The sequence below is a fragment of the Chinchilla lanigera genome, unplaced genomic scaffold (assembly GCF_000276665.1).
Source record: "Chinchilla lanigera isolate Chin_1 unplaced genomic scaffold, ChiLan1.0 scaffold00010, whole genome shotgun sequence".
In the NCBI taxonomy this organism is placed as follows: Eukaryota; Metazoa; Chordata; class Mammalia; order Rodentia; family Chinchillidae; genus Chinchilla; species Chinchilla lanigera.
In genome coordinates this window covers 23,210,413-23,234,820 of record NW_004955411.1, presented here as the reverse complement: position 1 = coordinate 23,234,820, position 24,408 = coordinate 23,210,413, and the positions used below count along the sequence as shown (strand labels likewise).

General features: G+C 34.1%; 1 protein-coding gene across 1 annotated transcript in view; it reads left to right on the top strand.

The window, feature by feature from the left end:
* Nucleotides 1–24,408, top strand: part of Mms22l (MMS22-like, DNA repair protein) — a 120,739-nt gene that overhangs the window by 11,121 nt on the left and 85,210 nt on the right. The window contains exons 8-11 of the mRNA XM_005377795.2: nt 1,559–1,689; nt 8,138–8,251; nt 12,686–12,859; nt 19,530–19,592. Coding sequence (XP_005377852.1) covers nt 1,559–1,689; nt 8,138–8,251; nt 12,686–12,859; nt 19,530–19,592 — 482 coding nt within the window. The remainder of the gene's footprint in view (nt 1–1,558; nt 1,690–8,137; nt 8,252–12,685; nt 12,860–19,529; nt 19,593–24,408) is intronic.

The following is a 24,408-nucleotide window of genomic DNA, read 5'->3' as shown; positions in this document are numbered from 1 at the left end:
AAAGAATTTGGAAGCACAGCACAAAGAATTAGAGGAAACATGTCATCAGTATGAGGAAGGGAAAGCAAACTGGGAAGCTCAGCAATGTATTTTAGGTTGTTTCTTTTTTTTTTGGTTTTTCTCTGGTACCAGGAACCGAACTCACGACCTTGCGCTTGCCAGGCAGGCGCTTTTGCCGCTGAGCTAAATCCCCAGCCCTCCATAAGTACTTTTCTGATATTTTTTTAAAAGTAAAGTACTGAAGTAAAAAATACGTTTTACTCCCTTTTTGCAGGAATAGCTTGGTCTATTTGTCCTACTGTCTATTAATACACATGTATAGAAACTCAACTGGACTTTATCTTTGTTTCTAACTAAATGCTATATCATTTAATGTGGTCTTTCAGTTTTTAAATGTCTTTTCATGATAGTATATATAGCTCTACTTATTCACTTAGAGCTATATACTCTACTGCATTTTATGAATCTGGTAAAGTTCATTTAGCCATGTATATTTTTTTAAGATTTCTTTTTTAAAATATTACCAATAACTTTTCACTGCACACACATACACACATCTATCTGTGTGCATACTGTTCTGTAAGATAGATTCTTAGGAGTGGCATATTGTAGTTTATGTCCATTAACTGTGAGTGTACCTTTACTTCATATTTTTACCAATAATGAACATTGTTCTTTTTATTTTTGAGAGCCCTTTTAGTTTGTGATTTTTGGTTTCCAGTGAATTAGAACATCTTCACATATTTTTATTATCTATTTATGTTTTCTTATCTCTTCATTACTTTTTGCAAGTTATTATTATAGAAGTTTATGCTGTGGCTATCAATCTTTTATTTCATATGTTGCCTTTTTTTTTTGATCTTACTGTTTGGCATATTTATGTTCCTTTACCAAACTATTTACATTGTAAAAGGTATTGCCCGCACACCTTTTGTCAATTTCTTAATAAATTTTAGTATATGTGCAGCTGAAGCGAGCACTCTTCATAAATTTTAAAAGTGCACACGTGTGTATAAGTGTGTGTACACTTATATACACAATAATATACTAGGGTATGTATAGATTTATAATTTCCTCTCATTGGACTACTTTCCACATAGTATTTCCTAAGAACAATACTCAAGAGATTTAATTGTAATATAGGTACACATTTTGCTTATTACCTTTGTTTATTTTATGCCATAAAACAATAACGTGTTCACTTTATCACTAAAAGAATAATCTTTTAGTCTTTGTTGGTTAGAATTACAGGTGAAGATTTCCTGTTTCCTATTTTAAAGAGATACAACATTAATACTTTTCAAAGATACTTATTAATGAAAGTTAAACAACATAAGGAGAAGTTTATTTAATTATATCTTAAAGGATTAGAAATGTTTTCACATGTTTCAGGGCTCATATAAAGTGATTTTTGTCAAATTCAACTTTTATTTATAAATTTTTTAACTGTATATTTCACTTTTCTCACAATTAAAGGTCAACGCTTATTTTTCCTCCTTCTGAGTTCAAGTAAAATGTCAAGTACTTTTAAGTAGAATGTGTTTCATTACATTTTCAGAACAAGCTGCATATGGTCATCAGTTTATCAGTCTGGCAGGTGACAATTTCACCAATGTGAGCCTATTTGAAGAACACTGTGAAAATCTTTTCTGTGATTTAATAAGCCTGTCACTCAAGAGGTATGACAAGGTAATGCTTCAAAAGTTGCTTATATTTTTGAAACTTAATGATAAGTCAGATCTTATGATTTAATGTACAAGAATTTAAGAGGTTTGTTTACTTGTTGTTTTAATTTTCTATCTAGTTTTTATCTGGAAACAAACAATTTCGATTTAAACATTTACAATAAGCTAGAATTAAATTTATTTTTTAAATGGTACATAGAAGCAAACATTGTACATGTTTATAGTGTTAAAGATGATATAATTCAATGCATGCATACATTGTATAATGTAGTGAGGCTAAGGGTATCTGTTCCTCAAACAGTTATCATTTGTTTACGGTGAAAACTTTCAAATTTTTTTTTCTAGGCTAGGTTTTTGAAATGTACAGTACGTTATTGTTACATATAGGCACCCATCAGAGTAATACCACATCACAACTTCGTATTCGTATCTGCTTGTATCCATTGATCAACCTTCCCCCATGTCTCTTCATCTCTTCTCCCCAGCCTCCAGTAACCACCGTGCTACTGTCAGCTTCTAGGAGAGCAACTGTTTTAGATGTCACATAGAGAGATCATGCAGTATTCCTCTTCTGTGTTTGGCATCCTGTACTTAACATGATCTCCAGTTCCATCCATATCGTCACTAATGACAAAGTTTCATTCTTTTTCAAGGCTGAGTAACATTTATTGTGTACATACACTGTGTCCACTCATCATTTGATGAACACTTAGGTTATTTCCATCTCTTGGCCATTGTGAATAGTTCACAGTGAAAGTGTAGATATCTCTTCAACTGATACATCTTTTCAACACGCTGGTTTCATTTCCTTTGTTTATATCCCAATAGTGGGATTGCTGCATCATATGGTAGTTTAATTTTTTGACAAATTCCCATACTGTTTTCAATAATAATTGTAATAATTTTCATCCCTACTAACAGTGTATAAGTGTTCCCTTTTCTCTACACTTTTGTTAGCACCTGTTATCTTTCCTTTTTTTTTTTTTAGTGTTGAGAATCAAATTCAGGGCCTCACACTGCTTTGTAGTAGTCTATCTCTAAGCTACACCCCCAGCCCTCTTTAGTCCTTTTGATAATAGCTGCTACTAGAGTGAAGTGATAGGTGATACCTCATTGTGGTTTTCATTTCCATTTCCCTGATGAGTAATAACATTAAACATTTTTCATATTCCATTTGACCATTTGTATGTCTTTTTTTGAAAAATAGGTCTATTGCCAATTTTTAAGTTAGATTATATTTTAGCATTTTTGAGGATTTTTTTCTCATTTTTTTTCCAATTCTTTTTAATTAGTACATACTTACAGTACATAATGATTACACTCCTTTTGAGATGTTGATGCATGTACAGAACACCCTTTTCATCCCCTTCCCTTTTCTCTCCCTGTATCTCTTCGTCCCCTTCCCTTAACATTTTTTTCTCTTTCTTGTTTTTTTTTCTAGACAGGGTCTCGCTAAGCAGTTTAGGTTCTCCGTCTGGCCTTGAATTGACAGCGATCCTCCTGCTTCAGCCTCCCAAGTGCTGGGGTTACAGGCATGCATCACCACACCTGGCTGTCCCCTTCTATTTTCCAAAAGATCTGTTTTTTTTTCCTATTATCTGTTTTTTGTTTTGCTCTTTATATTTTGAATTTCTCGTAAGAGAAACCATGCCATATTTAAATTTGTATGTTTGATTTATTTTATTTAACATTCTGGTCTCAAGCTACAAATGACTGAAGTGTGTCCTTTTATGACATAATAGTACTTCGTTGTATATAAATACCTTATTTTCTGTATTCATTCATTCGTTGATGGATATTTAGGCCACTTCCAAGATTTAGCTATTATGAATTGTGCTGCTATAGTCATGAGTATGTATATATTATTGGAATAAGATGTCTAACTCTTTTTGGAAGATAGCCAGAAGGGGAGCATCTGGATCAATTGGAATTTCTAGTTTTAGGTTTCTGAGGAATCTTCATCCTGATTTCTGTCCTGGTTGTTTCGTTTACATTTCCACCAACAGTACAGAAATGTTCCGTTTTTCCCCACAGCTTTGCCAACATTTGTTAATATTTGATTTCTTGATGATGGCCATTCTTTGTGGAGTAAGATAGAATATCAGTTTAATTTTAATTTGCATTTCTGAACATTTATGTTTATTGGCCAGTTGTATTTCTTTGAAGAAGTGTCTCTTCATTTAATTTGCACATTTTTTGATTAGGTCTTTTTTCTTTTAGTTCTTTATTTTAGATAATAGTCTTATATCTGAGAAGTAACTAGGAACATTATTTTCCCATTTCATAAATTGACTCTTCAGTCTGTTCACAGGTGGATTTGCTGTGAGGAAGCTTTTGTAAATTTAATATAATCCCATTTGTTGATTCTTTGTGTTATTTCTTATGAAATTGTGCTTCTGCTGAGAAGGTCTTGGCCTATGCCTGTGTCTTCAAGAGTTTGCCCTATTTTACTTTCAGCAGATTCTCTTTTAATATCTGGGTCTTTGATCCATTTTAATTTTATTTTAGTGCATGGTGAGAGGTGTGGGTCTAGATTTAATATTCTGCGTGTGGATAACCAGTTTCCCCAGCATTATTTGTTAAAGGGGCTGTGTTTGCTACATTTCTCAAAGATCAGATTTCTTAGTATCCTTGGGTTGTTTCAGCAACCTCTATTCTGTTTCGTAGATCTGAGTTTCCTGTGGGCACGGTGGCTCAGTCCCTATTACTGTGTTTTTCCTTCACTCTCCACTGCCTGGCATTTAGTAGGTGCTAAATTTACCTTTCTTGAATAAATGATCTGTAAGAGAGGTATGTTACCATGTAATATTTACTGAAAGAAGTGAGAAGAGGATGAGAAAGCCCATTTTTGATATATATGTATTTTGTAAGTGAAGTTGCTCTTGCCATCCTATCATTAATAAGTAAGTGAAAGGAACTTGAAGTTCAACATTGACTCAGGAGAAGCTAGCCCTTTAATCTATTAGAGTGCTATTAATGTAATAATAAAAAAAGCAAATCTGTAATTAGTTACTTTAAAATTTAAGGAAAGATTTGTTTATTTTCATTTAAGGTCTAGACTCCTGGATAATTTCTGTGGATTTTTTTTACTGTTATTTTATTATTTTTTTATTAGTGCATGTTCGCAGGGCAGGAAATTTACATCCATCTTAGCAACTGGTACATATATATCACAAGACTCAGTTCTTTTTTAATCCCCTGGCCCCACGTACTCACCACCTCTCTTCCATCTCTAAATCTCCTTTCCCTATTTTCATTCCTATTGTTTTTTTCAGTTCATGTTTATGACATACAGTGTTTAGATCTATTGTAGGTATTATTAGCCATACATGAGACATTTTATCCTTTTTCTTCCCCTTCCCTCCCCGTCTCCCTGGCCTTCAGTATCCTGGACCCTTTCCCATTTGCAAAAAATCTGTCTCCATATTTCCTTCTATCCACCCTTTATTTTGCTCTTTATTTGTACTTTGCTTTACTCAGCTGAGACATGACAGGTGGTATTTAACCATAGGTGTCTCGTTCACTTCACTCAACATTATATTTCCCAGGCACATCCATTTTCCTCATATGCATCCTTATTTATAGCTTAGTAGTAGTCCTTTATGTATAGATGCTGCATTTTTTTAGCCCATTTATCTGTGATGGACACAGGCTGCTTCTAGGCATTAGCTATTATGAATTGTGCTGCTGTTAACATTGGTGTGCATGTAGGTAACTTCTGTGTTTTTTACCTAACTGCATTTATGAGAAGTATTTAATAGAGACCCCGGTTTAACATGTTCACGATAGGGCCCTGCATATGAGTGTCCCATCAGGCTACTTGTACCACCCAATAGGACTGTCCCATGATACCCAGTAGGACAGTCATATGTTTACCACTGGTGGTTCAAACTGGTGTGAACATGTTAAAGGTTCAGCATGATATATTCCTTTTCAAAAAGTGGAAATTTGTAGATTATTATTACTTATTTCAGTTTACAAGTATAATCTCTACTTGTATGTACAATAATTAGTAAGTTAACCAGGTATGATACAGTAATGTTATTTTAATACAACTTATTGTAGTTGACTAAAGTATATATATTTATCATCTATAGCACGGTGTTTTACACATGAATATATTGCTATAGTGGTACCATCAGCAGTGACAGTAACCTCAAACATAGCCAAGGAAATGACACACTAGGCTAATCATTAATTTGCCACCTTTAATTGTATGAACTAGATTTGTGGTTATATAAAAAAGTCTAAATCAAACCAGAGAATTATCTATAGTGTACAAGTCCTTGGTAAGTTAATGTTGTCCTCAGGGATTAAAATTTAAAATGGGTTAGGGAGAAAATAGAGAAGTGGAAGAAGAGGAAGAGATAAGAAGGCAGAGGATAAAGGAGGATCACACTAACTTTGGCAAACTGGTGCAGAAGACTGAAGGGAAAAAGAGAAGAAAGAGATAAAAAGAACAGAACCAAAACCACAGAGCCTGAAAAACACGTTCCCACTCATATAAAAACAAGGTCAAACAATGAAGGAGAGAAAAACAAAACCACTACCACCACACAAAATCCAGAGAAAAACAAAAGAGGAAAGGTCTACTTTTAGGTCTGTCTCTGCTGTCATGGTAGACTATACGTGGAGACAGAGTCCCAGTCTGTGTTGATTTACCCCAGCAAGCCAGCAGTGGCGTTTTGGTGGGGTAGTGGATAATCTCAGCGAGGCTGCACCTTCTGGCTGAAAGCAGATGCATTTGGCCTGCAGCCATGAGGACACCTTCTGTGGGCCTGAGCCCAGCTGGGAGCCGCTAGATGGAACCAGCAGCTGCTCTGAGTTCTGAGCTCAGCTGGCCTGTCTCCAAGATGGCTCCCTGCCAGTCGCTGTCTCCTGCGGGACGACTGAGCCCTCAGCACTCACTGCCAGGCAGTGCAGTCCTTCACATGTGCTGCTCCCCTCCACTGCTGCGTCTCTCCATGGAGGCCTCAGCGGTCTGCGCAGGCAACGTGTGTCCACAGGTTTGAATTGCTCCTCTCAGTCCAGTCTCAGGGAGAAGGCGTAGGCAGCTACCTCCTTTTACTTTGTTGAACTTTCTCCCTTTGCTCTTTCCATGGGCTTCAGTTCATGCCTCACATCCTTCCTAGGTCCAGGGGACCCACTTCCCTCCTTGTCTTCCTCCCGTTGCTATCTTCGAGCATCTGGGCAGCGACTCTCAGACAGACTCTTTCTCAGCTGCTTACCACACCACCATCTTGGTCCCTCCTCCCAAATTTTCAAATTGTGCTTTTTTCCTATTTTCATGAAAAATTCTATTTTGGTAGGGATTATATTAAATCTGCTGGATACCTTGTATAATATCAACTTTTTAACAGTGTTTATTCCAGTCCATGAACGCAAGATATATTTGCATTTATGTATGTGTTCAGTTTTTTTCACCAGTAGTTTTCAGCATGCAAGTTCTCACCTCCTTGGTTACATTTATTCCTATGTATTTCTTCTTTGGTAGCTGTTAAGGATAGATCATTTTATTGATTTTTCTTGGATAATTTGCTATTAGTATATTGAAACTGGATTTTTGTGTGTTGATTTATATCCTTTAATTTTGCTGCATTTATGTATTAGTTCTAAAATGCTTTGGAGAATTTTTTAGGGTTTTCTATATTTAAGAGCTCATCATCTAGAAATGGGGATAATTTAACTTCTTCCTTTCAAAATGGGGTGTTTTTTCTTTCTTTTTCTTGCCTAATTGTTCTGACTAGGATTCCTAGTAATAGGTGAACAGTTAATTTTTTACAGTGTTTTATGTTAGCCGTGTATATATAGCATAGGTGAGATATCGAATACTTCATGAATTTTAGTCATCTGTACTTGGAAATACCTCTATGAGCTATAAGTGATCAGGATATTTTGTTACAGAAATAATAAATAATTTGGGAATTGCTTAACATATATGAATTCTTAGTATTATACTTTGTAAAAGTTTTTGTTTTTTACAGTGAATCATTATTTTGTAATCTTCATTAGAAGCCTTTATGCTTAGGGCAGGGGCCACTCAATGAGCAGTGTCCCTGAGGTTCAGTCCAGCTTACCTCCTGTTTTTATGAATAAAATTTTTACTGGAACACAGCCCTGTTTCTTTCGCCTGCTGTCTGTGGTTGCTTTTGTACTGCCATCTTCAGTATTTACTATTTGCCCCTTTAGAAGAAAAGTTTGTTGAATATTGCAGATAATATATAAAACATAAGTTATTGTTTGCTTGTTCTTTATTAAGTCAGATATCAAATTCATTCTTTTTTTTTTGAAAAGGAAATTGATTTTAAAAATTAATGAAATGGCATTTTCACAAAAAGTTTATGTAAATTAGGATATATTTTTTTAAAAACAATTCTTTTAAAACAATGAGATGTGGCATGTAAAATTTTGCTACTTACTTGTAAATAATATCTTCTGGTTCTTTCCCACAGGTTAGACCTTCTGAAGCATTACTGAGTGATAATTGTCATTGTTCATGCATAAAAGAATTATGGGTTCTACTCATACATATTCTAGACCACCGACATAAATGGTCTCTCTCAGAAGTAAGTTGAAAAATTGCTGTTTAGTGATAATAACTGACGATTACACTGAATTTACTCAATGGTCTGGCCAAGAAAATTCTTGAATTCCTTCTTTACTGGAAGGCAACAACAACCACCAAATAATGTTAGCTGTGTACCAAATACTTTTTTAAATGTAAAATTAGTAAGAAAAGATGAAAGTCTAAAATTTGACTCTTATTTCTCAGGTTCTTTTTTGTTCTATGAGGAATGTTTTAGGTTAAAATATTTAATCCCTTCTGGTAATCCAGAAAACATTTTAGTCAGAAAATTGGCAGACTTGGATTTCAGGTGAAGTAAGACACAGACTTCTATTCCGCAGTTTTATAGCATCATAAGTCACTGAGGGAAAAAGCAAAACACAAAAGGAAAAATAGAAAAACTTCTTTCGCCTGATTTTGAATCAGGTCTTCAAAATAGGCCTTTATTTCAAGTAGAAATAAACGTTATTGATTATTAAATAGATTATTAAAATGTAATCTATAGGTTATTGAAGAAGAGCTATTTATAGGAAGAAATACAAAAAAAAATCTACTGAGAAATGGTACTAAAAATTGTTTATAGTATATGAAAAAGTACTTTGGATTTTTTTCATGGAATTTTGGATTTTCCAATATTTCACTTTGTAAAGTTGGATCCTGTTATCTAATATTTATTTAGCTAGTGTGTGTGTGTATGTGTCTATTTAATCATAGGATACTTGTATTTTGATATAAAAACATGAATTTAGATCTAGTTTTTAATTACAGCTCTACTTTTGCACATTGACAAGTGCTGTATTCATTTTGAGTTATTTTAACACCAAATACCTAACTGCAATGTTTTTTTTCTTTTTGAGTAAGATTATTTTCCTCCTTGCCCTTTGGTTTGTCAGAGTAATCTTTAGCTTTCTAAGTGAAATTTAGGTGTTACAAGTCTCAGGAGTCTTTTACTTTTGGTTATTTGACAGTTTCTTTAACCCCTTTGTCATAGTAAACATGAATGTTTCCATTTTCTATAGATTTTATTACTTTATAAGAATTTTATGACTTTATTATCAGAATTTTATAGTTTTTTAGAATTATTCTTGTTTTAAAAAGTCCAGTCTTGAAATGTAAACCACATATAGCTACTGTGCCTGTATTCATCTTGTTGCCTTTTTATTCATCTTGTAGTCTTTTTTTTTAACATTTAAACAGAAAAGTAGGCCCAATATAAGATGTAAAGTTGCAGAAATTTATACAGTAACATTTATTGTTTGAGTGATTTGCATATTCTTCATTTTATTTGCTAACTGGAAGGTTTTTTTTAAATAGTGAAAGTCTAAGGTCATTTCAGTTTTTAAATTACAACTAAAATAACATTATGGGCAGTTTTGAGAGACTGTTGTTTTGTTTTGTTTTTTTTTGGTGGGGGCGGCGGTTTCTGGAACCAGGAATCGAACCCACGACCTCGCGCTTGCCAGGCAGGCACTGTGCCAGTGAGCTAAATCCCCAGCCCCAAACTGTTTTATTTTGATACTCAAATAGTAGTTTCCATTCCTGAGGGTAAGACAGTTTGAACTTCTTGAGCTAAAAATACTCTAATCATGCTGGATATCATATAACAAACATTAAATGTGTCAGTAAGCTAGTAGTAGAAAGTAAAAATACAGAGAGTAAGTATTAAATGTAGATGAGGTCTCAGTCAGCTGAACCAGATAGCTGCTTCATAACCTCAGAGGCTGTTGGATTGTCTAACTTTGTCTTTCATGCATTACAGCATACATGAGCAGAAGTAAAAGCTCCCAGGCTGGTAGTGCACCCATATGCCAGCTGTCCATAAAGTTGGGCATTCAAAGAGATGAGCTAAACACTTAGCTTTTAAGGAATATTGTCTGTCTATAATGGTGGTGTTTTGCAGAGCATTAAAATTGCTTTTATGTACTATCTATTATTGTAATCCAGAACTTATGCAGGTTTATAATCTGAGTTCATATTACCTGAATTTTACTTAAAAATTCAAGCCATTGACTTTTATTTAAGTAGCCAGAGATAATGAATGGATATCTAAACTCTTGTTCTTCCATATAACCTCCCCAAGAAATAAAGATAAACAAAAAACTTGCCCTAAAAATGCCATTTACATAACTAGAAAATAGGACTGCTCAGGGCTATAAATTTCAAAAAGTAAAAATCATCGAAGCTTCTACCACAGTTGTTTCTGAACAAGCAAGGATGGTGTGACAGAACTTAGGAGAGAAGAGAGCTAGCTATGATCATAAAATTGGTCTAAAGCAATTGGCAGTGTAGGGAAATACTGAATAAGTTGTGTTGTAGATCTGAGAGCTGACTATGGAAATGACATATGATTCTTCATGGAGTGAAGAGAAAGTGTTTGAGGAGAGGCTTAAGGGGAGAAAAGGTGGAGAGGAAATAGTGGTAACATTTGGGGATTGCAAAGTGATGGGATCAAGAAACAAAATTTCAGGTTTAAAGAAGGTATATCATGTACAGGTACAGATTCCCTGTGATGGATGTGATCAGTATGCGTACCTAAAATGAACCAATAAATTTAGTTAATTAAACAAATATTAGATTTTGTAAAACAAAATACCACTACCATGGGGGGAAAAAAAAGAATCCCAAAGAGCACATACTTATACCACCACCACCACCACAGAAAGGAAGGAAAAATGAAAATCCAGGAAAGGAACAATCGTTTGGGACCTTACAAAAGAGAGTGCCCCTGAACCAGGAGTCTTTTAAACTAGTCTAAATTTACAAAATGAAAAGCATGAAACTGGATAAGCTTGTGCAAAGTAACTGGAAGAAAACTAAAAACAGAATTACTCCAGCTGATGAAACCTTTTTCCCCAGGAACAATTGTAAAGCAGATAAAAACTTAAGACAACTTTATAGAGCTAGAAAATCTGACAGATACCACCATAATGAAGTAAAAGTTTAACCAGTAAAGGACAAATTGATAGCATATATTCCCAATATGATGCATTAAAAGAACAAAAATATTTCTGCTACTTTTTTGACAAAAATGCTTAATCGCAAATATCAGTACTCAACTGATATTTCAGTAGTCAATATCAGTAGTCAACTGTCCTATGCTCTTGAAAAGTGTCAAGGTTATAAATGATAAAATCTGAGGAATTGTTACAGGTTAACATTAAAGGAAGCACATGGTAGCTAAATGCGGCTTATAATTGCCTCAGTGGTGTAGAAAGGAGATTTTGTAATGCTTGTTATATGCAGTATAGTACAGGAGCAAAAAAGAAAACTACCAGAGTAGTTAAATGGCATGGAGAGGTTGTCTGTCTGTTAATGTTTTCCTCCTATTATTTTTAAAATAAAGAAAAAAAAAGAAAAATGTCAAGTGAGAGAAAAAATAAAGTGAAATGGAGAGTGGGTCGTGGAAAAAGTTGTGAAGTTTAGGGAAGGTATTTGATAAATGTACATCTAGTTGTAATTACCTCTACCTAGTGAGACCCTGTCTCAAAAAAACAAAAGAGAAAAAAGAAAATTATAGATAAAATTGACCAATCTCTCTTGAGGTGATTACAAAAAGAATCAATACTTTAAAAAAAATCAATACTAAAAATAAGAGCATGACTTCAGATTCTACAGACATTAAAAACTAAAAGAACTTGCCAACAATTTTTTTTTTTTTTTTTGTCTTTTTGAGACAGCGTCTCTCTATGCAGTTCAGGCTGGCCTTGAGCTCACTTTGTAGCCCAGGCTGGCCTCGAACTTTCAATGATCCTACTGCCTCAGCCTCCCGAGTGCTGGGATTACAAGTGTGCGCCACCACACCCGGCTCTTGCCTACAATTTTATACCTAATAACTTTCATATTTAAATGTAATACCCAGAAAAAAATACCTAGGAAAAAATTGACTAAAACTCACTAAGTGTTCAAAGGTACTAGATTAATTAAATGGTTTACTGTATAGTTAGTTATACACTGAAATATTCCAGTGAACTATGGTGATACTCATTAATATGAATGAGCTCAAAAACATGTTGTTGAGCAAAAAGACCAAGTTATTAAAGAACAGAAACAAACCCATTAAGAATACAAGCATACATTGAAAAAAACACAAAAATGTAGTAGGTGAATCTGAACAGTATGTAGTGTAGGCTTGCAGGCTTATATAATAGTGGCCAACCTTTAAAACCAAAGGAATGATTCATCAGGGAAGTCCGGAAAATTGTCACCATTGGATGGGAGAAGTTGATGTTACTTTGGGGACATGTAGGGTATTTCTGAAGTACCAATTATGCTATAATCCTTAACTTGGTTATTTTATTTAAAAAAATTATTCTTCAAGCTTTGTGTGTTTTATGTTCTCTTTTGTATGTACACCTCATTTTGAAAATGGAGGAAAAGCCTTCAGTCTGAAACAGTGTCTTAATTTAACTAAATTATGTTACCTCTGTTTTTACAGTCATTTTGGAGCTGGTTGAATAAAATACTTAAAACACTCTTTGAAACATCCAGTGAACAAAGACCTTCTATGCCTGTCATCAAGTCCAGAGATCCATTAGGTTTTAGTTGGTGGATTATTACTTGTGTAGCATCATTTTATCAATTTGATCGGCATGGAGTACCAGATGAAATGGTAAGGTTTATTTTTTTTAAAACCTTCTTATATTCTGGATTCATTTTTTAAAGACAAATTTAATAAACAGAAGCAACAAAGTTCTTTATGTGTAATGTTTCTGTAAGCAACTTGAAAAATTATGATGCTTATGTTTCCATTATATTATTACAGAAATGCAGTTTATAGAAAACTTGGTATCCATTCCTGCCTTTGCTTCTAAAGAGTTGTGTGACTTTGAGTATATTAAGCCTTTCTGGTCTACTCTTCCCCCACTGAAAAATTATGGCTTTGAATTGTTCTAAAGTTTCTTTTTCATTTTAAAACCTGTAAGGCTGGCAAAAGAGTGCATGTCACTCCACAAATGAATGACTTGTCCTTGTGGATAATTTTAAAAGTATCTTTAAAATAATATTAGTTTTAGAAATGCTTTTCCCAAACTTATTTTAATCTACTAAACAGACATGAAGTTTGCTTTAAATAGGAGGACAGAGATTTCAACTAGTATATTAATTTCTAGTTAGAAACTTGGTAATACAGTGTTACTTAAAAAGCCCTATGAATAAAACGAGCTGGTAAATGCATTTATTTGAGGCCCTATTTGTATGTAATTCCTTCCCCATTTAGAGATGAATAGAATTCTCAGTCTATCAGTTCCAGAAAATAAACCTCTAAAATTTTAAATCTAATTTCTCTATATTTTTAGAATTTGTCTTTTTTTATGGGAGTGATTTGCAGACCTGATGGATCATCACACCTACCTGAGTTTTTAAAAATTCAAAGTTGTTGGTCTCAATGTTTGAGATCCTGATTTAGTAATCTAGTTTGGAATTTTGGAATCTTTAATTTTATGTTGTATTTTTGGTGTTCATTCTTGATGTGGGATGTGGGAACTGTGACTTAGAGTGTTATGAAACGTTCTTTGATGGACTTAACATATTTTCTTCTCTGGAATATTGGACGACTTAGCCCTGGATTCTGAATGTTAGCACTAACAAAGCCCTATGGAAATGGAAGGAGTCTTAGTTACTTTCCTCGAGTTGCTGAGACAAGATACTTGACATCCAAAGTTACAGCAGGGAAAGTTTATTTAGCTCACAGTTTGTGAGGTTTCAGTCTGTAATTGGCTGGCTCCAGGGCATGGTGGCATGGCAAAGGAGAACAGTTTATGGCTGGGAGATGCAAAACCAACAACCAATCGTAACAAGGGCTTTCTGCCTCTTTTGTACTCTATTGGGCGCTGGGGTTAGGGCGGTGCCAAATCCCTCAGTGAGCTGATCACACACCCTTAATCCCAGCATCTCTCACTCTAGATTCAGCCACCTCTGAAAAGCCCGTTTCCACATGACTGCATGAGGCTTTGAGGGAACATCGAAACACAGGCTATAACAGAAGGGGTTTAAAAGTCCTCTAAATGATTCCCCTAACAACAAAAAGCATTTTAGGAGACCCAAAGATAAAGTAAAATAATGAGTAAGGAAGTCATCTGAGAAGTTCATACACAGCTCAGTTTTAGTTTATCAGTATCAGTGTTAAACATTCTACCAGTTTATTGAGATAGATCAATAGAATGAATGTTTCGCAGAATTGTATGCCCTTTGTTTCTGTTCATGAGTTTTTGCCATGCTAACACAGAATATATACTCACATTTTAGAAATCGACATTATTACTATAGTAGCACTTTTTGTGGAGTTAATATAGTAACATTTCCCATGTAGAATATTAGAACATTAAAGGAACTCAGAAATTTACCTATAATTCTTAGAACTTAGCATAGCTTTTTCATTCGCTTTTTATTCCAAGTACATATTCCTCATTTTAGTAGGTATATATAAAAATGGTAATAAGCACGCCTCAGTTACTATTTGTGTTATTATAATAATAGGCACATACATGAAATATTGTACTGGCCCTTGCTTCAAGGAACTTTCTTTGAAGTTATTAGTGCATGTTAGAATTGCAGTTGACACTTACTGGAGGGAGTAGTATATTTCAGTAGTGGTTGATATTGACCTCTAGATACTGTCAGTGTAATCGGTAATCTAGCCAAATTAATATCTATTAATACTATTCCTGTTGTAACATTGAATGGTTCTGGTACAACCACCATGTGATTGTGTTACTGAAATGACTCTTCATTTGTATACTGAGAACTCCAGAGGAGATTCCTGCTTTTATTAGCACTCAATTAAGACAGCAAATAATTGCATGTTAAAAGTAGCATAACTTCAGCTTTTTAATATTTGTTACCAGTTCCTATATGATTTTCTTTTACTCATATTTTAAAAAATCTCAATTCTTTAAATTAATGTGGAAAGTTTTAAGAGTCACATTTGAGAAAAGAGTCTTTCCTATGATAAAAATAATGAATAGTACATGTTTGTATATCTACATGTAAAATAAGCTTCCCAGAAAACACCTGTTTTCAAAGAATTTCAGATATTTTGGAACCTTTTAAAGAAAACTCAAGCCATTCTGCTAATAAGAGTTTTCATTAGATATGAAATGTATTTTATCATTTAGATAAACCTGGTATTAGAGTTCTTTTAAGGATTACTTCTTACAAATAGTTCTTTGGTAGGGTAGCCTTGTGTTCCACTTTGCCACAGACAGTCTCCTTATGTGCTTGTTACCCACTCATACTAAATAATTAATTTTCACTTTTCTACTTACGTTTGTGTTTAGTTGATAAATCAGAAGATCATTCTAATCTATTAATAAAAAGGCATATTAGTTCATTCTTTCAGATAAATTAGAAGGGATGTTAATTTGGATCTGAGATATATTTTGGTCAGATTTTGGGCCTAAATATTGCCTAAGTTCTGTTTTGTGTCCATGTGATGATTAGCATAGCCAACTATACTAGAGGAAATAGTTATGCAATAAACATACTTTACACTACTAAAGAATCATCTGGTATGAAAGATGATAATAAGAATAATAATAATATGTTCTTTACCAGAGAAGTACCTCATCTTATGGCAAAATGGGGATGTTTCAGTTTTTAAATATGAACTGATTTGCTCTGAAGATTACCATGAAAGCTTTATATTTAAATAGGTTTCCAATATATTTAATTATTTTTTATTTTAAAAGTTTGCTTGGAGTTTTATAAGTCTATAAGGAAAATTTGTTATCTCAGTTCTCATTTTGGAATCTTTACATTTTCACATATTGCTATTTAATGTTTTTTCAACCCAGCCTAAATGGGAGTGTGTTACCCTCACAATCCTGGTCATTTATTTTAAAACCAAGAACAGTTTAAAGGGGAAAGTTGTTTTTGAACATTACTGGGGTCAGATCTATCTTTCCTTCCTTCCCTTCTTTCTTTTGTCTTCCTTCCTTCCTTCCTTCCTTCCTTTCTTCCTTCCTTCCTTCCTTTCTTCCTTCCTTCCTTCCTTCCTTCCTTCCTTCCTTCCTTCCTTCGTCTCTTTCTCTCTATCTCTCTCCCTGTCCCCTCTCCTTTCTTTTTTGTGGTACTGGAGCATGAATTCAGGGCTTTCTGTGTACTAGTCAAGCACTCTACCACTGAATTAAACATCCCCAGGCCTTTTTTTTTTTTTCTTTTAACTTTTGCTTTGAGGTAGGGTCACACTAAGTTTCCCAGGCTAACCTTGAACTGGAATCTTCCTACCTCAGCCTGCTGAGTGGCTGAGATCACAGGTATGTGCAACTATGCCCCATAGCAGAGTTCAGTTTTAACAGTACTTTCTCTGCAAGAATTGTAGGGCAGTTGGTGAGGCTAGATGATGCTTTGTGTTTGAAATATCTGAAATGCCAACGAGATCAAAGATGTGATTGTTGCAGCAAGATCTCTCGTCTACCAGAGTGGAGCATAAGAGAATCTGTTTCATAATTCTTGTGAAGATCTGACCTACATAGTACTTTGAGTGGGTCTCTTAGTTTTAATGGTAGGATAAGAAATATAAGACATAGAGTCAAGTTGATAACTTCCTACCTGGTATTAACTTGGCTTTTAGAAATGAGACTATAATGATGTGACTTGGTATGTAGGAAAATATGCTGAAATTGTTCAAATTTAACTTCTCTTATGGGAGATAAATCTGTATTTCTTTGATACCTACTCATATTTGTTTTAGGCGTGATATAGTTTCATTTTTTCATTGATGCACAGTTTGTTTAGATGATAGCTGTAATCTTGAACCATATTATTGAAATTCTTTGGATCAGAATTATGCTATTTCTCTGTAATGCCTATGATCTACTTGCCTTGTTAGCACCGTTAAAATTACTCATTAACACTATCCAATTGTAGAACTAAATTACATAAACCCTGTCATGTGCTTACTCAGTCTTACTTGGTGACAGTATATTAACAAAGAGAATGGTATAAAAATAAGTCATTAAAATCTAAAAGGAGGTTAACTTGGGGAAAAAAATGGTCACTAATACATGATACAATAGATAGAACACTGGCTTTGGAGCCAGACCAACTTGGATTGGAATGCATTCTCTGATTCACGCATATGTGGCCTTTCTGAGACTTCACTGTATTATTTTACAATATGGTAAAAGTTTTCTGAGGAATTAATATGTGAAGAGCCTAAGACAGTATTCATATAGTGTTAATAGAGCAAAATGGTCTCCTTTTTGAGAGGTACCTACTAAGTTTCAGGGCTCAGTCCATAAGATTGCCCTCATTTCTGACACCAGTTGCAAGCTTGGAGGTACCTAGAGCTGTCCTCAGGTCTAGGATATGCAGAACTCATTGAAAACTGTTAGACTCATGTTTATTACACAGAAAGGAAATAGATTAAAATCAGAGAAGGAAAGAAGCACATAAAGCAGAATCCAGACCAAGTACCAAATGTGGGCCTTCTTTTGTCTTTTCCCTTTGGGATCAGGACTCATTAATTTACCATCAATATGTGACAGTATATGAATATACCTAACCAGGTTGCTTACCCAAATTTCAGTGTTCATAGTTTTTATTGGACCTGCATTACATAGGCATGATCTTCTGACTACTCACAGTTATTTTTTCTCAGTCTCTGACCCAAAGTGACCAATCTAAATCACTTTGTTAGTCTTTTAGACATGACCAGGCGTAGTCTAAGACCATATAGGGATGGCCAGCCTCCGTTTTCAGTACATTGTGAGACGATACAAAATGATCATGGCCTGAAACCAAGATGCCCCTACTTTGGACTTAACATTAAGAGGGCTTCGATACTACCCAGAAACTAAGGACAAAGTGCAAACCTACTCTTGGGGCAGGGCCATAGATTTTACTCCACATTCTTTCCAGAAAAATATTTTTTGCATTTACTTTACTTGTATAAATAAGAATATTTCAAAAAGTCAGTAATACATTTGCTAAAAGTAGCTAAATCATTTTATTAGTAGTCTCTTCCTGTATAATAAAATGTAGCAGTGTAAAACATTTATTATCTGACACTCTGCTTCTAAGTCAGGCATTTAGGACCAATTTAACTAGTTGGTTGTGGCTCAGGAGCTTTCATGAGCTTATAGGCTGAACACTTAACTGGGGCTGGGAAATTAGTTTCCAACTTCATGTTTTGGCAGAATGGTTCAGTTACCCGTCATGTGGGCCTGTTCAACACTTCTCACATGTGATTTTTCCCAGATCAAGTCCATAAGAATATTGTCAAACTTCAGTGTCTTATAACCTACTCTTTGAGGTGACATCCTATTATTATTCATATTAGTAGGATGTCTGTTAGTGACAGGATCAACCCTGGGACAGTGTGGGAGGATACTATACAGAAAGGGAATATGGGACCGAAGTCACGGAGGCATATCTTATCCCGGCTACTACAGTTGCTTTGTGTCTTTATTAAGGTAGTATTTGTTTAGCAGTTTAGTGTAGTGTAGTGCAGTTAGGGATCATTTGAGTTTATTCTTATGAACATCATATTCTTGTGGTATAGTGAGAGTCTGTACCTTTATTCTTTAAGGTCTTTGACTTTGCTTTTTGAAGTCTTGTGTGCTTTTCACATTTTTTTTTCTCCATTAGAAATATTCCTTGCTTCCTCTTAGAGATTCTTTTTTTTTTCTAGGTTTGAGCAGTTTCTACATACATAAGCATTTAAGAACTAAATATCCTGTGAAAACATCTTCCAGGCTGTCTTGTTGGAAAAGTGGAATTGTTTCATATAATTGAGGTTATCAGATAGTAAACCATGGACAGGAGGCACTATGTAAAGTTTAATTTTATTTTCTGTACAAAATTTTTAGCTATGTTGTTTGATAAAATAGACTATTTCAGGACTACTGGGCTGAACATTCTGAGGGCTTACAGACATGATGAACAAAACAGAAGAAAAATCTCTAGTGAATAAGTGGAAGATTCAGAAGACTACCTGGCATAAAGAACTCCAAAAAATGCATACATAAAAAAATTTACATATATAAATTTTTTAGACTATGTCTGACAGCAAAATTAAAAATTCATTAAAGTACTTATCCTATAGAAGCGTCACTTTTAATAAGACAATTGATAAGGTGTGTATTAGATTGGGATAGTTGTAGAAATTTTTCTTCTAAGTCTGTTACCTAATTCTTTGCCCTGAAGTATTATAAATTCATGAAATTACAGAGCTTTCTAAAGATAAACTGTACTTCACTGACTCTGCTGTATCATAATTGTACATATATGTGTAATCAAGAGCAATAATTGATTTGCAACAATATTTTCTTCCTTTCTAGAGACAGATGGAATCAAATTGGAACTTTGTGGAAGAACTGCTGAAACGGTCCTTGAGTGTTCAGGTATGAAATGAAAGTAGAACAGTTTGTGGAACTTGCATGTTTTTATGTTATAAATATGTATAAAAACCAAACAAACTGTTAAAGTGATTTAAGTAACAGTTTACTTATTAAACCTGAGATAAAATCATTCTTTGACAGGTCAACTCACAGGGATTCTTATTAGTCAGTGACTGTCCTTTAAAGATTTTTATTTTTAATGTTAAAGTTGTAAGTTAATGGACAAAGATAGTTATCCTAGTAGGTGACTTTGACAAAATGTATTCAAAATAAGTGGTAGATGCTTCAGAACTATCAGCCATTCCTTGACTGTATGATATCAAACTAGGAGACACGATGAAGGAGATAGTCAGTGGCATTGGAAATTCAACTGTATCCTTATCACAGCAGGAAGGTGACTTGCCTTGCTGAGCAATTTGTCTTACAGGCCTGAATCATATTCTAACTGATAAGGTCCTAGTTTCCGAGCACTCATTTCATACCTTATCATTTTTCTTTCTGCAGAGCTGTTAATGTAGTGCTTCATGGCCCAGAGGTCAGACTTGACCTCCTTTTAAAATAGTTTAAAATTTGCTGTTCATCACATTTTTAAACATGTTGTATTAGAACTCTGTAAAGTTTTGTCATATATAATTTACGGAAAAGTTTATGGAAAATCATATTAAAGAATGTTTTTAATTTGGAAAATAAATTAGTTTTGGTTAAGGAAGATAGTTTAAATCTTAAAGAGAAATAAAGAAGAAAGTGTAAGATTGCTTTGTGTTTTCTTGAAATGTTTTTTGTATTTGTATTATTTTTTACATGAAACGTGGTTAGTTATTAATATTTATTAATCTTATAAATTATTAGCTAAGAATTCCAAAGAATGTTGCATATATATGTTGAATAACAGACAACAGACCTCTTATCCTTTGAGAATTTTTTCCTTAACCATTGTAAAATCTTTTGCTTCATGTTTTATTTTTCCTATGTCATTTAATTGGCCTTCTCCTTCATTCTTTTTGAGAATATACTGATTTAGTAACTCAGGAAATTTGCTCATATGTCCTTTTATTTCAGAAATGTAGGGAATCATTAAAAAGTGGTTGTGAACTAATAAATGTATGTATTACAGTGGTCATTGTCATTTGCAGCAGTTACTAATTCAGTTTCAGTATTTTGGCATAACTCAGTTAATACCAATTAAAAATACTTTCAATAAAATCTGGATAATGTTACTTTCTGTTGTCAGATACTGCACCTGAGTCACAAAGAACTTGAAGTTCCCTGTCAAGTCGTAACTATGTGTGTCCTTTAAACTTCCTTCTGAACTTCTGTTTTTGTCATATTAATATTTAAACTTTCTTTTAACTTTAATATATTAATTTATGGTTTTGTTTAGCTAGGTTTTTAAGTTATAGGGTATTTCTTAGTTGGCTCTAAAAGGTTATATGGAGAAATACAGATGCTCATACTGGTCAGAGAAGAGGGAATTGTCATCATCTATTCCATAGAGAAATTTCCTTTTACCTGAGATTAAAAGTGCTCTTTAAACATTTTTGAGTTTCTTGCAAAGTAGTATGTTTTTTTTCCCCCTTGCAGAGAGTGTATGTGTATGTGTATGCCTGCATGTATGTGCTGGGGATTGAATCCAGGTCTTGTACTCACTAAACACATGCTTTTCACACTTGTCCAGTGAACCAAATCTCCACACTTAATTTTGATTTTGAATGGGGAAAAACAACACTCATATATGCTTGAAATAAAGATTTCTTAATTGGAATGTTTCACTTATAATGTGATAAAATTTTGACACGACATTGCATAGTGTTATTTTGCAATATAATTAGAACTTTTTTTTTTTTTTTTTTTGCAATACCGGGGATCGAACTTGTGCTTGCCAGGCAGGCGCTTATGCCACTGAGCTATATTCCCAGCCCCTAATATAATTAGAATTGTAATGGTGGCAGTTGAAGCCACTTTGAAGATAAATATGTAATTCTTAGAAGTCAAGTGATTAGCCATCCTGGTTTGTCTGGCCTGGAGTTTCTGTGTCAAAAACAGGAAAGCTTGATAGAAAACAGGATGAAGTAGGGGTACTATAGCTAATCCAAAAAACATTGTCAGTCTATGTCTTGCATAAGATCGAAGTATTATTCCTACAACAGAGGGTTTATTGTAATATTTAGGAAAAAATAGTCCTAAGGTTCTCTCTGATATTCTTTGTTTTATTATATCTTGATTGCATCAAATATGTTTCATCATAGGACAGGGCTATTTGCTGAGATTCTTGAAAGCAGTTTTGGGGTTACAGTAGGTGATCATAAAGAATAAATGATATATTTGGAATAGAGCTATCAGTTAGATTACATCCATTTTGCCCCCATTGAGGTGAATTAAGACCTGACAATGCCCATGTACTTAATCTCCAACAGTGAAAAAAGCCATTTGCTATGGAACGCTAATTTGTTAAACACAAACAACCTTTCAGATATATAGTGATCTTCAAGTAAAATTGGCAGATATTCCACTGTAGTTTTCATTAAGCAAAAGTTTTAATCTTTTGCTATGCAGAGATGATGTTCTAGAAACAAACACTGAGATTTAGATGTGTAAAGAAAGCATATATTTTAAAATTTTACTTAATTGAATAGGAAAGTGCTTTAAAAAGGTTTTCAGAGATAATCCTGTTTAACATTTGTGATGTTAACTGTAAACAGTTGCCCTGTCATTATTATTTCTCCATGAAAAATGAAGGTTTTCAAAACTATTACTTTTTAAAAGCCTCATTATTTTTTGAAGGGCAAAAATAATTTTTCTCATTTTATAAAGGGTGAAAATGCCAATTTTTATTAATTATGCCAATTAAAAATGCCAATTTTTATTAATACATACTAGTTATACATATTGATCACATTCATCATAGGGAATTTGTACCTATATATATCTTGATTCTTCCTTTTTCACCCATTTCATTCCCTTCTCTTCAACCCTTCTGGCCCTCTCCATTTACAAAAGCTTTCTATTTTTTTCTTTTTTTAAAATTTTAAACAGAAAAAAAGATACAATTCAAAACAAGATAAAAGGAGGATAACAGTGGTTAATACGTTGCATATTGTTATCTTCAAATTAGTTACTCAGTGTAAAAGATAAATGCATTTAATTCTCCCAACAATATTAGGACAACGCTTTCTTTTCAATGAACTAAGAGAAATTAGCAGTATAACTATCTTAACTATCTTGCATATATATATTTTTGTATTGTTCTGTTTTTCCTTTCTTTCTTTCTTCCTTTCCTCCATCCCAGTTTCTCTTTCCTTTTTAATGGTTTCTTCCTATTTCACAATATCTGTTGTACATTTTGGATATTATTTACTCCTTCAGCTTCTCACACTAGGGAGACCATATAATGTTTGCACATGTGCGTCTGGTTTATTTCACTTTTCTGTTTTTTGTGTGTATTTGTATTTGTTTTCAGGGTTGAGCCTTATACATTGCTTATGGTAGGTAGCTTTATTACTTGTATGGTGGAAATGATGACTTTTCAGAGATGTCTTCTAGGTGTAACTGGATTTTCACTTTAGAATCTTTCCCAGGTTCCTGCCTCTTCAGTTTATTAGGGATGAAAGACTGCTGCCTAGCTGATCTAGCACCCAGTTCTTTGGTACTGGTCCATAGTATTGTTTATGAGTTCCCCCAAGACAATCTAGGTATTGACATACAGGGAAGTTCAGTGGATCACAACTGTGTCACCTTGGCTTAAGTAGTACAACCAGGATTGAAGAGCATCAAGCACAGACTGGAAAGTGACAAACTGTGATAACTATTAACCTTTAATCATAGATATAAGATTTATAGTTATATGGAAAATCTAAGGGAAATCAGAAAATTATGTACAGTAAACTATCCCCTCAGTAGAGTGATTTTACACTCAAGGAAGAAAATTTAAAAGGGATAAGAGGAAAAAATAGGGAAATAAAGGAGGAGAGTTAGAAGCAAGGCTGAAGGACAAAAGAAGGTTACTCAAGCCTCGGGAAACTGGTGAAGAGGACAGGAGAAAAGAAAGAAGGAAAAAACAGAAATAAGAAGAAAACAAAACGAAAAGACTAAATGTTCACACTCATAAACAAACAAAAACAATTTAAAAACACACAGAAGTGAGGAAGAAAAAAGAAATTTCTCTGATTTCAAACGTGTGGTTATCTTCTGGAGTCTGCAGTTTTGTGGTAGTGTCCAGTTCAGGGTGTGACTGCCCTCTCTGGAAAACAAAGGAGGCAGTCACATCTGTGCTGGGTAATCCTAGCAAGCCTACACTAGGGTTAGTGCTGCATACTGGTTCTAGTAATTACAGATCCACAGAAGTTCAGGCTGAGTCTGACCTCTGGTCCTAGGGTTGTCCTCCACCTCCCTAGCTTATAACACTGTAGGTGTCTCCTCTGGGTTGATGTCTGCCTCCTTACCTTTGTGAGGTCCAGTTTTCCCTTCAGGTCTTCCAAGGTCCCAGGGACCCACCTCCCTACTTTTCTTCCCCAAGTTGTTATTTTCCAGTGTCTGGACTCAGAATCTTGAAGAGGCTGATTTGTTGTTGCTTAACACTTTGCCATCTTCCCCCTTGAAATCTTACTTCGATTTGTTAAATACATTTTTATTTCACAGAGTCCAAGGCTAGAAACTCATGTGACTATATGATAATATGGGACACTAACCTTCTAGTTACTAATTGAAAATAATCGTATTTCTTAACAGATGGATCTTGACTAGGATATTGAACTTCAATTCTGTCCATTCCTAAAAAATCTGCTCAGGCAAATTTTAGTTATAGTTACCATGATTTAGCTTG